General features: G+C 58.1%; 1 protein-coding gene across 1 annotated transcript; it reads left to right on the top strand.

Moving 5' to 3' along the window:
- The first annotated feature begins 1,048 nt into the window (after positions 1-1,048).
- Positions 1,049-4,477, top strand: LOC141469810 (cytochrome P450 1A5-like). Its single transcript, XM_074155535.1, has 6 exons — positions 1,049-1,909; positions 2,353-2,479; positions 3,043-3,132; positions 3,221-3,344; positions 3,741-3,827; positions 4,056-4,477. The coding sequence occupies exons 1-6, from the start codon at positions 1,064-1,066 to the stop codon at positions 4,360-4,362; spliced, it is 1,581 nt and encodes a 526-aa protein (XP_074011636.1). The 5' UTR covers positions 1,049-1,063; the 3' UTR covers positions 4,363-4,477.
- Positions 4,478-16,219: the final 11,742 nt, after the last annotated feature.

Raw genomic sequence — 16,219 nt, 5'->3', positions numbered from 1 at the left:
GTCCCTCAAACAAGGACAACACTCGTCAGCCCAGGAAAAGTCTTTGGGGCAAATGCTGGCACCCAAATCCCATGGGACAGAGAGGCTGAGAGCATGTCCCCCATCAGGGCAGGGCTTGGGGACCCCTCTCTGCCTCTCCAGCTTGGGCTCTGGAGCAGGAGGAGTCAATGTTCATCCCCCGGAGGCTGGTGGAGCTGAGGAAATATCTGCCCTGGTTACTTGGGTTGGCTCCAGCCAGGCTCAGCCCCGTTTGTTAATGGGTAGCCCAAGACCTTCTTGCCATGACCCCCCCCGAGATAAGCACCCGGCCAGGCAACAAGGGGAGCGCATATAAAGCTGTGGTCTTCCAGGAGGCAGGAGAAGAAGGTCCAGGAGGCAGAAGAGGATCCCCCCTGCTCCCCAGGGCAGGCAGCTGCCAGATACCCTCTGCCTATCTTTGCTGGGCAGTAAAACCAGCCCCATCTATCTCAAGGACCTACAGGTAGGACATGACGTGTGTGTGTGTGTTTACGTGTGTTTTGAACATGGATATAGGGCCAGGAAGGTCTTATTTGAGTCTGAAGGAGAAATTCACCCACCAGGCTCTCCCCTTCCTCATCTGCCCACATGCAGCCCTGTGGCCACCCAGCAGATCCAGCCTGACGGCCATAAATCCTCACAGAGTTGGTGAAACGGGGACAGCTTCATTGAGGAGCTGCTGTTCCTCCCTCCTGCCTCCCTGCCCGTTTTTTGAGCTGCAGTTTTCTGTGCCCTGTTGCAAACTGACTATCTCCCATGGCTGTGCCAGTGGGTGCCGGGGTCTTCTGCAGGGGAAGAAAGGACCTCTGGGGGCTGAGGTCCCCCTTAAGCGATGGGTGTGTTTGGAGTCTTCATAGGTCTCCAGCTTTTGACCCTTGAGAACCCCAAAATGCTGCTCAGGCAGCACCATCCCCCTGAAGTGTTTAAGGGCACCTGGTGCCCTTTCTCACTGTCAGGAACTTCTGTGGGACTCAACTTCTTGCTAACCCTGGCTCTTCGCCACACTTCTTGTTAACTTTCTTAGGGTCCCTACCTGCCGGCAGTGATGAAGGCTGTGATGTCACTGGTGGGAAGCCAAGGCATTGTCTCAGCCACTGAGGTCCTCCTCGCAGCCACCGTCTTCTGCCTGGTCTTCCTGCTCATCCAGTCCCTCCAGCAGCACGTGCCCAAGGGGCTGAAGAGTCCCCCGGGACCCAGAGGCTACCCCATCCTTGGCAACGTGCTGGAGCTGAGGAAGGACCCGCACCTGGCCCTGACCAGGCTGAGCCAGAAGTATGGGGACATCATGGAGATCAGGATTGGCACCCGGCCCGTGCTGGTGCTGAGCGGGCTGGAGACCATCAGGCAAGCCCTGGTGAAGCAAGGAGAAGACTTCATGGGGCGCCCTGACCTCCACAGCTTTCGCCATATTACGGATGGCCAGAGCCTGGCCTTCAGCCCCGACTCAGGGGAGGTGTGGAAAGCCCGCAGAAAGCTGGCCCAGAATGCCCTGAAGACCTTTGCCACCACCCCCAGCCCCACCTCCTCTTCCACCTGCCTCCTGGAGGAGCACGTCTCCAAGGAAGCCGACTACCTGGTGGCCAAATTCCTGCAGCTGATGGATGAGGAGAAGAGCTTTGACCCATACCGGTACGTGGTGGTCTCTGTGGCCAACGTCATCTGTGCCATCTGCTTTGGCAAGCGCTACGACCACAACGACCAAGAGCTGCTCAATATAGTGAATGTAAGTGAGCAGTTCAATGACGTGGCTGTTTCTGGCAACCCCGCTGACTTCATCCCTGTGCTCCGGTACCTTCCCAGCCGCACCATGAGTTTATTTAAAGATTTCAACAAGCGATTCCTCCATTTCCTGCAGAAGATTGTCAAAGAGCACTACAAGACCTATGACAAGGTAAGAGCTTGCAGGACCCTCATCTGCCCCAGAGATGTTTCTGCTCTCTGTCCCCCTCCATTAGCGAGTTGTTTTTCATCTTGCAGCCAAGTGTCCATGGACATCTATCTTCTTCTGGGTGTCGCTGCAAGTCCAGCTGTAGTCTCATTCACCTGGGATATCTTGAACAGCCCAGTGCTGCACTCCTCCTTCTCCTCCATGGCCCTCTGTGATAGGGGGAGTTTGTTGGTTGATCATCTGATCTGTTAGCAGAGCCATGTGCCACATGGAGAACAATCTCCTTGTTTCCATAGGTTGCAAAAGCAGCAGGGACTATGGAGGATGAAAGATGAGGTTCTCCAGAGCTCGTATGACCCAGGGCTCCCCCAACAGCAGATCGTTGCTCAGTAATTCCCATTCCTCTGCTGGTTCTGCTGCCATGACTTGTCTTCTCTTCCTCTCAGAACAACATCCGAGACATCACTGACTCCCTCATTGAGCAGTGCATGGAGAAAAAAGTGGAAGCAAATGGTGCCACGCAGATCCCTAAGGAGAAGATCGTCAACCTTGTGAATGACCTCTTTGGAGCAGGTATCTTTTCCCACCGGTCCCTCAGCTACTGCAGATTTTCTCAGGCTCCTCATGTTACTGCTCTCTCTGACCTATCTTTGTCCAGCACCAGGCAGCCAGTTTGGGTCTAAGCACTTGCTCTCCCGCTCACTGATCTTCCTGGACTTTCCAAGGACACCCCTAAACACTAGCATGGGACATTAGCTCTGGAAAGAGGCTTCAGAGATAATCAAAGGGCACAGCTTGTAGCTCAGTCAAGCTTCACAAGCCATGGTGGCTTTTCCTGGTTGAAGAAGATGTCTATTTACTGATTCATCTCTGAGTTGCTCTACAGAAACTCCCCCAATTCTGGAGAAGTTGTACAAACCTGACGTAACCCAAGGGTGAATCAGGATGAGCAAGAGGAGAACATTTTAGTGAAGTTTTCTCCAATGGGACAGAAATCCAAGTCTTACTGTGTACCCAGCACGTCCTCTGCCTTCTTAGCCATCCAAGACTGCTCCATGTGATGGTTAGACAGCAACCCAAGGCATGTGTCCTTCACATTGTAGAAATCTCACCTACACACTTTCCTCTTTGACCAGGGTTTGACACTGTGACAACTGCCTTATCCTGGAGCCTCATGTATCTTGTGACGTACCCCCACATCCAGAAGAAGATCCAGGAAGAACTAGGTGAGTCCATGAACCTGCTTTCTTCAGGGCCAAAACCTCTCCAGTGAGGGATGACCCCACCTCACTCCCTCCTCTTGACCTCCTGCAGACCAGAACATCGGCCGGGAGAGGAGACCGAGGCTGTCGGACCGTGGCATGCTGCCCTACACAGAAGCCTTCATCCTGGAGATGTTCAGGCACTCCTCCTTTGTGCCCTTCACCATCCCTCACAGGCAAGTGTTGAAGTCGCAAAGGAGGTGGAGGGACAAGGTGGACTTGAGGCACTTTGTCACAGCCACCCCGGCAGCGGTGTGGTGAGGGGCAGGGAGTTTATTATCAACTTGTAGACTGATGGCTTCATCATGGACACAGGGAGCTCACAGCTCTTGCGCAGGGCAATGTGGGAGCTCCCAAAGAGCAACCCTTGCCTTCTGCTGACCTCACTTGAAGATACTCCACCCAGCTCATGTAGGGGTTGCCCAATCCAGCTCATGGACAATGCCCCTCTTAAAGCCATCTCTTTGGGCCATGTCCTTGCTTCAGCAGCATCAGGAGCAAACTAATAGTCCCCTGAGGATGCAGGAGAATCTTTTTGCTTCCCAAACCCTCAGAGTCTTTTTTCTCTCCAGCATGACCAGGGACACGGTGCTGAATGGCTACCACATCCCAAAGGACCACTGCGTGTTTGTCAATCAGTGGCAAGTCAATCACGATGAGTAAGTACCTTCTGAGGCAGAAAGCCTCCTGCAGCAACACGCGGGCCCCTTCCTGCACAGTTTTCTTCCTGGCCAGAAGTGGGGTCAACATGCTTGAAGAGAAAAGGGAGCAAGTGAGGTATCTACAAAATTCAGGGATATTCTCACTGACAGCACCCACCTTCCAGTGTTTCCCCTACACCCATGGCCAGAAGACACCATCTCAGCATCTAATGTTTTGCCTTCCAGGAAACTTTGGAAGGATCCACTGATCTTCAAACCAGAGCGTTTCCTCAATGCTGAAGGGACGGAAGTGAACAAAGTAGATGGGGAGAAGGTGCTGCTTTTCGGCTTGGGGAAAAGGAGGTGCATTGGGGAACCCATTGCCAGGTGGCAGATCTTCCTTTTCCTGTCCACCTTGCTCCAGCAGCTGGAATTCAGTGTCTGTGATGGCAAGAAGGTGGACATGACACCAATCTACGGACTGACCATGAAGCACAAAAGATGTGAGCACTTCCAGGTCAAGCAGCGCTTCCCCATGAAGAGCATGAACTGAGCAGTGGATTTATCCATTGCCCAGACGTCTCCAGGGGGCAAAGACCTGGGTGTCCTTGTAGCAAAGCTGGGTCTGGTACACCTTGACAGCATGATATAATAAACTGAAGCCACTGAAACTCCTGTCTTGTCTTGTTTTCACCTTGTGGCGTTTCTTGCCTTTTTCATTTTTCCAGCATTTCCGGTGTTGGATATTCCATCAAATGTTGGATCTTCCATCACATCTAGTCTTAGTACCACAAAGCACATTCATGGGGTGTGCGAACTGTCTTTTGCTAGAGGGAAAGGAAACATACCCAAAACCAGACCATCTGAATACCGTTGGGCTGTATTCTTTCAGAATCGCTCTTTGGCAGCTGAAGGACAGCCAACCCATGCCATAATCCCACCACCTCCGTCCATGTTTAAGATCTTGGCTGAACTGATGCCCAAAGCTTGGGTGGAGCTGAGGATGATGTTATTGAGGTCCAGCCAGTATCGCTATTTCCGGACTGCTCGAGGGACAAATTTTCACTGGTTGAAATTTACCTTCACTGTAGATGTGTCTGCAGGGAAAAAATCTTGGAAATCTTGGAGAAACTCTAATACTTCTCCAAGCTCTCTAAGGACAGCCTGTTCCCTTGTTTCTGTGCTGTGTTTTTACACGCCCAGCTGACTTGTCGGGTCACTCTGAGATCCCACACTGGAGAGGTTTATCTTTGTCCATAGAGGAGCTCAAAGCACTTTAGAGCCTCTCCGAGAATCTATCAGACAACCTTGCACCAGGGCTTCTCCTGCTGCTCAGGTTGCTTTCCTCAGAAAAATGAGAGGGATCCTTCAAATTACGTGAGCTGGAGGAAAGCCTCTCTGGACCAGTGTGTCAGAGGACTTCTGGCACCTTAAGCCTTGCTCACCGTAGTCACTGCTGGCCCCGAAGGACACGAGGAAGGACACTTTGACCCCTTGTTATTGAGAAAGTCAAGCTGCTGGTGTTCTGGGCTGTAACAAGGGTGTTTTCACAACAGGGGAGAGAAGGAGAACAGGACTTTCTCCAACTCAAACCCAAGAGTTTACATTGGCTGCCAGTCAACCTATGCTAGCAGAGCCAGATGCCTCCTTTCCTTCCACTTGCATGCAAAGACGTCGTACAGCCCAGTACCTGGCAAGCAACGATACAGGAACAAGTATAACCATCCGGTGCATCACGCACTGCGCTTGAATCCGTTCCCATGGGTGGCATCTGCTCAGCCATAGCCCCAGACCCTGACCAATGAGAGCTCCTTTCAGGTCCAAATACCAATCACTCATCATGCATTGCACAAAAATTTCCAAGAAGAGACAGAAACAAACGGGTATGTCGGGGAAGAAAAGAGGGAAGCCGGTTGCCCAAGACTTCAGGGAGATTCCGGCAAGAGCAGGGAGGTGTTCAGACCCGCTAAACAAGCCTGGATGAAAAGGAGGAACTCTGTCTCTGTATGTCCAGGTCCTGCCTGGTCATCAATTTGTGATGAAACACTGAGACGATACAGCTTCAGACCCACCCGAATTCATTGAACCAGTCTGAGCAGCCTCACTCCATGTCACACTGGCTTTGTCTTCACTGCTTAATGTCATAATCCCAATATTGCAGGAAAAGCAAAGGGGAAGACCAGGAGGTCCAAACTGTGGTTTGAGCTGCAGGCTATCAGAGGCACCGGAGGAGAGGTGGAAGGATGGTTTAGGGCAACCCATGAGGTCCATCAGCCAAATAACATCTCCCCTCCCTATGACAATGGCTGTAGGTCAAGGCAATAGAGTCATGAACCACCTTTCCAGAAGGGACATGCCAAAGCTGGCATTTATCTCCTGCAGGGGAAGGTGGGATCATCCTGGATGTGGACCTGGATCTCTCAGTGCCTAACTTGGTGATTCAGAAGAGCGCCGGGACTGCCAGGGATATCACATCAGCAGTGTGTCATGCCATCTCCGTGGGCTGGAGAAGATCTCGTGGACTTGGCCTGGTGACTCCAAGCTGCAGCGGGAACACGCGATGCTGATGCTGGTGCAGGACCAGAGGCCCCGTTTGCTGGAGCCATTGCGTGACTCTCTTGTCCTGAAGGCTGAGTTTGCTGATAAGGCCCGCAATAAGCAAGGGCAGATATAAAGAAAGAACAGTGGGAATATTTTTTTTCCCCTTTGGAGATGAGTGTTTTATAGCCCCGGGGCAGATAAGCAGATTAATATTAACATTGCTGAGGTGAAACAGCCCCTTGCTAGTGGAAGGTCTCACCAGGATGCATTTATCAAGGGCTGATTGTCTCCCCTGGGGACGCTGCTACCAGTCTCCATGGGGCAAAGCCTGGGCATTGGAGGGCAAAGACCTGGGAGAAAAAGTCATCCCAGTGTCAGGACGGAGAAGGGGAAAGGGAGAGAAATGGGCAGACAGACATCCTTCCCCACACAGCCCTTCTCTTTGTGGTGTTGGAGGCAAAACGCCCCACTTCTTAAAGCCCTGTCTTCACTTGGCATCTCTCCCTCCCCATCATGCCAAGGGAGGCACCCCATGCAGCTGCAGGAGACTTTTCCAGGCAGCTTGCACAGGCAGGAGGACCCCCTGAGACCTTGGTCTGATATCCCTGCATGAACACATCTCCTTGGATGTTCAACAGCGTAGTGACCCCAGCCGAGGTCCCACTTTTCTTGCTGGGGATGCTGTAATCAAACTGTCCCATCAGCCCAGCCACCCCCATCCCAAACTCCAGCATTCTTCCAGCTCCTGGGCAATACAGTTGGAACATCAAAGCTGATCAGGCTCCTTCACCAGACGTTTTCTCTGCCAGGTGTCTTGGCAGCCCCCACCATGCAAGGAGGAGAGCAGCAAGAATGGCCCGAGCATCAAAGGGATGATCACAGAATCACAAGAATGATGAATGATATGGGGTTGGAAGGGACCTCTGGAGATCGTCTAGTCCAACTCCCCTGCCAGAGCAGGTCCACCTAGAGCAGGTCGCACAGGAATGTGTCCAGGGGGGTTTTGAATGTCTCCAGAGAAGGAGACTCCACCACCTCTCTGGGCAGCCTCTTCCAATGCTCTGCCACCCTCACAGGAAAGAAGTTCCTCCTCATGTTTACATGGAACTTCGTATGTTCCAGTTTGTGCCCATTTCCTCTGGTCCTGTCACTGCGCACCACTGAAAGAAGACTGGCCCCATCCTCCTGACACCCACCCTTTAAGTATTTATAAGCGTTGATCAGATCCCCCCTCAGTCTTCTCTTCTCCAGAATAAAAAGGACCCAAGTCCCTCAGCCTTTCCTGGTAAGAGAGATGTTCTAGGCCCCTCATCATCTTTATAGCCCTCTGCTGTACCCTCTCCAGCATGATGAAGAGAGAGGGGCACCCTGCTCCCTTTGGGGGTGTGGGCTCTTAGTGCTTCACCTCCTTCTCTTCCCTGTTGCCTCCTGAGAAACAAATCCATAGATCATTGCCACGAAAGCCCCAACTGCTCACAGTAGGTAAGGGACTCGGCTCCCCAATCTTTGTCTTTCCCCTAACGATCTTCCTCAATTAAGCCCTCCAATTAGTCCTCAGGTAGCTTGCAAGCACCGTGATTTCGTTACTGGAACCGGGGCGGTGATAAGCCAGGGGAAGCTTTTATCACCCCGTGGCTGATTGCTTTTATTGTGGGCTTTAAACTGAGTCAGCAGCCCAGCCATGGCAGCTGGGCTTCAGCTCCTCTTCCAAAGGGGAGAACGTTCCTGCAGGGACAGGTCCAGGCAGCCATACACCTTCTCCAACCAGCTGAGGCACCTGCCCGGTGACAGCATTCAGGGTGGTGGCATCTCCTCCCCAGCTTCAAAACGGGCGAAGAGAACCGCTTGTGGCTCTTCCTCCCCGATGGAAGGAAGAGGGGGAGTTGCTCCAGCACTTAATGACCCTCCTGATTAAAAGCACATCCTGTATTTCTAACTTCTTTCCTTTGGCTGTTTGTTTATTCTCCCGTGAGATCTGTTATCAGGAATCATCTCCCCACGGGGATTAACTCTTGGGTGTCTCCCTTTTGCCTCTCGAACCCAACACTGGTGACATCAAAAATATCATCCCTTGTGCCCTAGAGCTTAAACTAAAGCTCTGAATTGTACCTTAAACTCTGTTTCTGAGCCACACGTGCTTTCTTTCTGCCAGTGGTTTTGGGGACACCTCCCTCTGAGCTGGTGGCAGATGATCCTTTAAGAGTGGTGGGCTTTGCATCGGTGTCCTGCTTGCCCTGCTGCACCACCAGGGCTTGGGAGCTCCTTCCCATGGAGAAGGAAACCCCCAAACACCATCTTTCTTTTTGCAGCTCCACTCCTGGGACGGAGTTGGGCTCTCCCATGCCCTGAACCCCAGGAGCAGCTGGAATAATGTCTGGTTTCTGCCTTTGGGGGGAGAAAATCCCTGCTCACCCAGTGTTTCTGAGGTGCTGGTGGGACCTTCCCTTGGTGAAGTTTCCTTCTGTGGTGTGTTGGAGAAGATGCTGGTCCTCTGCTCAACCCAGGCTGGACCCGTGGACGGAGGAGAGCTTGAGCCAACGGAGCTGGCCACGTTAAACCTGGTCCATGGCTGTGCTCTGAGGGCTCCCAAATCAGTATGAACCCTTCATCCTCCTCCCACCCCTCGCCTCCCTCTTCCCTCTGGAAAGGAGACAGCGTTTGGGCTGATCAATTGCCCTGTGTCATTAGAGGTACAAGGTACCTGTTAATCAGAGAACGTGAAAGCAGGTTAAGGATGGAGTTTGGCCCCAGGTTAAGAAGGGAGCAATGGAGATGCAGAGATAACCGCTCCCTGCACGCAAAGCGCTGCCGGAGAAAAGCTCCAGGCTCCCGGGAAAGGCCTCAAACCTGGCTGTCCCCCTGACCCCGGCATGGCCACAAGGGTGATTTTCCATTGGGGGAAGGAAAAGAGAGAGAAGAGATTGGGGGAGCAGCCCCGGAGACACATCCCCACAGAGCCGGGGGCCACTGGGTCCCGCGAGCACTGGCAGCACGAGCCAAAAGCGTGGCGGATTTTGGGTGCTCCCCAAACCCAGCCTCGGCAGCAGGGTGCAGGGTGAAGAGCAGGGATGCAGCCAGGGCTGGCAGTCACTTCTGTGTCCCCAAAGCTGGCACTGGGGCTGCCAGTGGCAGGGTGGCAGTGGTTACAGCAGAGCAAGAGTAGATCTTGGGAGAGGGGGGAGAAGCACACAGAAGGACGAGTTCTCGTCACCCTCCCATAAACCCCCCACTAATTGGCCTCATAATAAAGGCTCCCAGTTGACCGCCCTGCTCTCATGCCCCTAAAATCAGCTCCCTGAACCCCATCAAAGCAGCTAAAGCAGGGCTGGGGTGGGGGGATGACAGGCGGGGGGGGGTGTCCGGCCTCATCCCGTGCTGGGGGTGAAAAGCTACCCGCTGAGAGACAGTGTCCCCGACTCGCTCCCTTTCTGCTTTAATTAAAGCCACCCTGGAAAACAGAGGGCTCCCCAGGACACCCTTTGAAATGAAGCTGCTCTCCACACCCAAGAGGGGTTTGGGGATTGTCCCAGGGGTGGGGGGAAAAGCCCCCCGAGATCCAGGGCCGGCTGCCAGCGCTGGGGAAGGGACACACACACACACACACACAAGGATCCTAATTCACTGAAGCTTTTTTGTCCCCTCTCCTTGGGGTTCGGGACACGAACGCCCTCCTGTGGCATCTATCACACCAGTTCCATGAGTGGCTTTCGCTGCTGGGCACGGGGAGAGCGAGGGGTTTTACCCCCCCCCCCCCCGGATCTTTTTTGGGGGGAGGTACATTTAGGGAGGGGGTTCTATAGGAGACTGACACCCCCCCCTCCCCGCAGAGCATCCCCCGTCGCCCCTGGAGCTCTGGGAGCTGCAAGAACTGGCCAAACCTGGTTCCCTTCAGGGTTTTTTTTTTTGGGCCGGAAGGTGAATTCTCCAGGGTGGAATGAGCTGGGAGCTTCCATCCTGCTTTTCCTCTGATGTTCCCAGCCACCCCCTGCGGATTCTCTGCTGTCTACTGCACCCAGCCACCTTCCCCCTTTCCCTGCCCATCCCTCCTCATCCAGCCTGATCCCTTGGAGGCACCAAACCTGCTACCCAACAGGGAGGAAACCAGCCAGGGGATGCCGAGAAGGGGCAGATCGACAGGGTGAGTGGTTGCCCATGTTCTCTTCCCTTGAGCGAAGGGATGTCGCCCGCTCGGGATTTTATTCTCAGCTCCTCCTCTTTTACACATTATTTTTTTTTTCTTGCCTTTCTATTATTTTCCCTTTTCCTGCTGATTCCCAGCAGCTGAAGAGCCCCCTCTCCTGGTGTGAGGCAAGGAGATGGCCAGCCACCTCTCCTCCTGCTGTGGCCAAATCCATTCTTCCTTTTCCCTTTTCCCTTTTCCTTTTTCCCTTTTCCCTTCCCTTCCCTTCCCTTCCCTTCCCTTCCCTTCCCTTCCCTTCCCTTCCCTTCCCTTCCCTTCCCTTCCCTTCCCTTCCCTTCCCTTCCCTTTTCCCTTCCCCCTTCCCTTCTCCCTTCCCTTCCCTTCCCTTCCCTTCCCTTCCCTTCCCTTCCCTTCCCTTCCCTTCCCTTCCCTTCCCTTCCCTTCCCTTCCCTTCCCTTCCCTTCCCTCTCCCCCAAGCCAAGACCCTTCCCCAGGATGAATCCCGGCTGGAACACAGCAGTAATCTGCGCCCAGAGGATTCCCCTCCAAGTCTCCTGTGTGGCCCAGCCTCAGCTACCATCACCTGTGTCACCCTTCCAGCCCTCCCTGGGCACACTGACCATCTTGGGTCTTCAGGGATGGACCTTCAGAGGGGAGAAAAAAAAAAACCAACCCAAGAGCAGCTCTGAGCATTCGTGGCTGTGCATCCCTTGGGATATTTCCGGATTCCTAGGTCTGGTAGACTGGGAAAAGCAAGGACTGGGCACCATTCCCCACCAAGCTGGGTTCATGCCTGGGTTCTCTTGATCTGAGAGCTGAGACCCACCAGCCCCGTGCTGCTCCTCAGCCCCCAAGGGGGGTGGGAGCTCCGGGGGGGGATGGGTAGGGGTGGGATTCCCGGCTCCAGCGGTGCAAGGAGGTGTCTTTCAGGACTTCCAGTCACCATCACACACGGGAGGATGGCGATGCTGGCTTTGGCCCCGCAGCCGGGGGGTCGGCATGCCCCCGCACGCCCCCTGCATGCCTGTTTGCACGCTCGCCTGTGCTGGTGGGTGTGCAAGCCCGGGTGGGTGCAGCGATGCGTGGGTGGGGGCGTTGGGGCCGGCATCCGTGGCTGCACTTCTGGTGCAAACAGGCGCATGAGCCGGTTTCGTTTCCTCCAGGGGCCGCTCCGCTCAGGGGCTGAGCGAGGCTGAACCCCGGGCCCCCACCTCCACGGTGCCCAACCAACCCCCCCAGCCCTCGGGGGAAGCTCAGGGCTGCGGAGGAGGCCCTGGGGTGCCCGACTCCAGCCGGCTTGCTTTCCTTCCCACGCCCTGTAGGAGCAAGGAATGCGCTCCCCAAAAATAAGCCAGGCTTTGCCATCCATTCCTGCGGCCGCCGGGATCTCCCCATCCCCGTCCCCTTGGCTTTCCCCATCCCCTGTGATGTTCACGGACACCTCCATCACCTCTTCCTGCTCCCCTCGTCCTCCCCTCCCGGCCACGAAGGGCTAGGACTTGGGTTTGTTTTCTGAGCCCCCAAAAGTCCCTTCTCTAGCAGGAGAGGGGGTGGAGGTGGTGGGAAGGGTCCTGTTGTCCCCCCGTCTGTCTCCCGTCCCCTCCCCAGCATCCTTGGGGGTACCACGCTCGATGCAGGGGGGGGTTGGTGGCAACCTCTTCCCACGCAACGGCATTCTTCAGCTGCTGGCATCGTCCCCTCCACCCAGTGTTTGGTGACCCACGCCTCGGGGGGGGGGGGGGGGGGGAGGGGGGGTGCTGAAGCACGGGGTCGGGGGGAAGCCAGGGGTAGCCAAAAAAAAGCGGGGGCGGCCGGTGCCCGGGCTTCCTGCTCCGCCGTACATGGCGGCGGCAGCGGCGGGGCAGGAAGTGACAACCACCTCGGCATCGGCGGGGCACTGTGGGGGCTTTGGCGTCCCAGCGGCCAGCCTGGCTCCTTGGTGGAAGCAGGGGGGGTGGGATGGGGTGGGTGTCTCTGCTCCCGGCAGCGCTGCCCCTGCCCCACCACCCAGGAACCTGTGCCCTTCCACAGGGGACGGATGTGGTGGCCTTCCCAAGGGCCATCCCCGGCAGCGCGGCCAGCAGGGCGAGGGGGGTGGTGTGGTGGGGGATTCTGCCCCTCTGCTCCGTTCTGAGGAGACCCCACCCCACCCCAGTGCTGCCTGGGACCTGGACAGGCTTGAGAGGTGGCCCCATGTGAACCTCATGAAGTTCAACCAGGCCAAGTACAAGGTCCTGCACCTGGGTCACAGCAATCCAGGCACAAATCCAGGCTGGGAGGAGAATGGCTGGAGAGGAGCCCCTGAGGAGAAGGACTTGGGGGTGCTGGTGGACGAGAAGCTCAACATGAGCTATCAACGTGCACTAGCAGCCCAGAAAGCCCCCCCGCATCCTGGGCTGCATCAAAAGAAGTGTGGCCAGCAGGGCCAGGGAAGTGATTCTGCCCCTCTGCTCTGCTCCGGGCAGACCCCACCTGGAGTACTGTGTCCAGCTCTGGGGCCACCAACACCAGAAGGACATGGACCTGTTGGAGTGGAGCCAGAGGCGGCCACAGAGATGCTGGGAGGGCTGGAGGCACTCTGCTGTGAGGACAGGCTGAGAGAGTTGGAAGGGTTCAGCCTGGAGAAGAGAAGGCTCCGGGGAGACCTTGGAGCTCCTTCCAGTCCCTCAAGGGGCTCCAGGAAAGCTGGGGAGGGACTCTTGATCAGGGAGGCGAGCCACAGGAAGACGGGGAAGGGTTTGACACTGAAAGAGGGGAGATGGAGATGAGATGTGGGGAAGAAATTCTTTGCTGTGAGGGTGGGTGAGACCCTGGCCCAGGTTGCCCAGAGAAGCTGTGGCTGCCCCATCCCTGGAGGGCTTCAAGGCCAGGTTGGACGGGACTTGGAGCAACCTGGTCTGGTGGGAAGTGTCCCTGCCCAGGACAGGGGGTGGCACTGGATGGACTTTAAGGTCCCTTCCAACCTAAACCACTCCATGATTCTATGATTCCAGAAGGGACCAGCACGGTGCTGGATAAGGAAACGTGCTGGGACACCTGGTGCAGGGTGCGGGTCTTGGTGGTGGGTGCAGGTCCCAGTGGTGTGTCCCAGTGGGGGGTCTTGGTGAGGGTCCCGGTCCTGGTACGGGTCCCGGTGAGGGGTCCTGGTGCCGGGAGCTTGTCCCAGTGATGGGTACAGGCCAGGTGCGTGTCTTGCGGTTGGGTCCCGATGGGGTATCCCGACACTGGATTCGGGTCCTGGTGCCGGGCTGGGGTCCCAGCGGGGGGTGCAGGTCTCAGTGGTGGGTCCCAGTGGGGGGGGGTGGGTCCCGGTGGTGGGTGCGGGTCTCAGTGGTGGGTGCTTGTGGGGGGGTGTCCCGGTGCCAGGTTGGGGTCCCAGTGGAGGGATGTGGGTCCCACTGGCAGGTGTGGGTGTCAGTGGTGGGTCCCAGTGGTGGGTGCGGGTCTCGGTGGTGTGTCCCAATTGGGGGGTCCTGGTGCCAGTCCAGGTCTCGGTGGTGTGTCCCAGTGGGGGGTCCCGGTGCTGGGTTGGGGTCCCGGTAGGGGGGGTGTGAGTCCCAGTGGGGGGTGTAGGTGTCAGTGGCAGGTCCCAGTGGGGGGGTGCGGGTCTCGGTGGTGTGTCCCACACACCGGTCCTGGTGCCGGGTTGGGGTCCCGGTGGGGGGCACAGGTGCCAGTGGCGGGTCCCAGTGGTGTGTCCCAGTGGGGAGTCCCGGTGCCAGTGCGGGTCTCGGTGGCGTGTCACGGTTGGGGGGTCCTGGTGCCAAGTTGGGGTCCCAGTGGAGGGATGTGGGTCCTGGTGGCGGGTGCGGGTGTCAGTGGCGGGTCCCAGTGGTGTGTCCCAGTGGGGGGGTGTGGGAACCGCTGGCGGGTGCGGGTTTCAGTGGCAGGTCCTGGTCAGGGGTGCAGGTCTCGGTGGTGTGTCCCGGTTGGGGGGTCCTGGTGCCGAGCTGGGGTCCTGGTGGTGGGATGTGGGTCCCGGTGGCGGGTGCGGGTCTCAGTGGCGGGTCCCGGTGGTGTGTCCCAGTGGGGGGGTGTGGGTCTCAGTGGTGTGTCCCAGTGGGGGGTCCTGCTGCCAGTGCGGGTCTCAGTGGGGGGGTCCCGGTGGAGGGATGTGGGTCCCGGTGGCGGGTGCGGGTGCCAGTGGCGGGCCCTGGTGGTGTGTCCCGGTGGGAGGCTCCTGGTGCCGAGTTGGGGTCCCGGTGGCGCATGCAGGTGTCAGTGGTGGGTCGCGGTGGTGTGTCCCGGTGGGGGGGTGTGGGTCTCAGTGGTGTGTGCCGGTGGGGGGTCCCGGTGCCGGGTTGGGGTGCCGGTGGGGGGGGTGTGGGTCCCGGTGGCGGGTGCGGGCGTCAGTGGCACCCGCACTGGGGTGGGGGTGGGGGTGTGCGGGTCTCGGTGGTGTGTCCCGGTGGGAGGCTCCTGGTGCCGGGTTGGGGTCCCGGTGGCAGTTCCTGGCGCCGGGTGCGGGTCCCGGTGGGGGGGACCCCGTTACCGGTGGGGTGTCCCCGCTGCCGCTGCCGGCCCGGCGGTGCCCGGCAGGTGGCGGCCCCGCTCCGTCCCGCCCCGCTCCGCCGGGCCCGGGCCGTGCCGGCGCAGGCGCGTTGCTGGGGCCGCTCCGGTTCCGGCCGCCGCTTCCTTCCACCAGGCCCCGCCGCCCCGCCCGCCACCCGCGACCCCCGCCCGCACCCCGGTGGGCGGCGGACGCCCCGCTCCCCCCCTTCCCCCCAATCCCCTTAAAACACACACACACCCCCCCACACACACACACTCCCCCCGCTTTACACCCCCGCACCGGGCTCGGCGGCAGCGGCGGCGGCTCCGGCTTCCTCCGCCCCTTCCGCCCCCCCCCCCCCGCCCCCCCCCCCTCCGGTTCCCCCCCCCCCCCCCCCCTCCTCCCCGAGCCCGGAGGCCCCCGGCAGCGCCGCATGGAGCAGCCGGCGGCGGGCTGAGCCCCCTGCCCGGAGGGAGGTGAGTACCGGGGGAGAGCCCCGCTGCCCGGGGAGGGGAAAGGGTGGGGGACACAACGGGACAGCGGGAGGGGTGCTCGATCTCCCCCCCCACCCCCATCTTCCCTCCGCATCCCGCCCCCCCCCCCCCCCCCCCCATGTTTGGGGGATGCGGGGCCGGGAGCGCGGCGGAGCGCAGACAATGGGGCCTGCGGGGGGGGGGGGATGCGGGGTGGGGTGGGGTGTGTGGGGGGGCAAACCTGATGGGTGACCCCCTCCCATCACGGGCCGTTTCTCCTCCCGCATCCTCCCGCTTCTGCTCCCGCTCAGCGACTGTCCCCAGGGACCCCCGGGGTGGGGCGGGGGGGGGGAAGGTGGGCGCATCCTCCCAGCTCCGGTGATGGAGAGAGCGAGGGACACCCCCCACCCCCAGCAGCATCCCCTTCTCCTCCTGGGGATGGGGTGGGGATGCTGTCGTCTGACCCCCAAACCCGCCACACAGCGGGGGGGGGGGGGGGGGCTGCCACCGGTCCCTTGTCCCCCCATCCCATACAAAAGCCGGGGCCGGTTTGGTCCCCGAGCTGCTGGCGGGGTTTTTGAGAGCGGTTGGGGCGGAAGGAGGGAAGCTGGGTCCCGGGCGTCAAAAAAGGGACTGGTAGTGAAATTTATTTATTTATTTAATTTTTTTTAAAAAAATAATTTTTGTTTTGTTTTTTTTTTCTGGTCAATAAGGCGGTGACGGGTTATTTATAGCCCCGGCTGTTGCTCGTAGGTTTATCGAG

The sequence above is a fragment of the Numenius arquata genome, chromosome 11, assembly GCF_964106895.1.
Source record: "Numenius arquata chromosome 11, bNumArq3.hap1.1, whole genome shotgun sequence".
NCBI classification, from domain to species: domain Eukaryota; kingdom Metazoa; phylum Chordata; class Aves; order Charadriiformes; family Scolopacidae; genus Numenius; species Numenius arquata.
This window is presented reverse-complemented; position numbering and strand designations above follow the sequence as displayed.

What these genes read in the sequence shown, in the direction of transcription:
- LOC141469810 (XM_074155535.1), top strand. Translation starts at nt 1,064, where the DNA reads ATGAAGGCTGTGATGTCACTGGTGGGAAGCCAAGGCATTGTCTCAGCC. An exon ending in CCCTTCACCATCCCTCACAG is followed by an intron (nt 3,345 to 3,740) that starts GCAAGTGTTGAA and finishes TTTTCTCTCCAG; the next exon opens with CATGACCAGGGACACGGTGC. An exon ending in TGGCAAGTCAATCACGATGA is followed by an intron (nt 3,828 to 4,055) that starts GTAAGTACCTTC and finishes TTTGCCTTCCAG; the next exon opens with GAAACTTTGGAAGGATCCAC.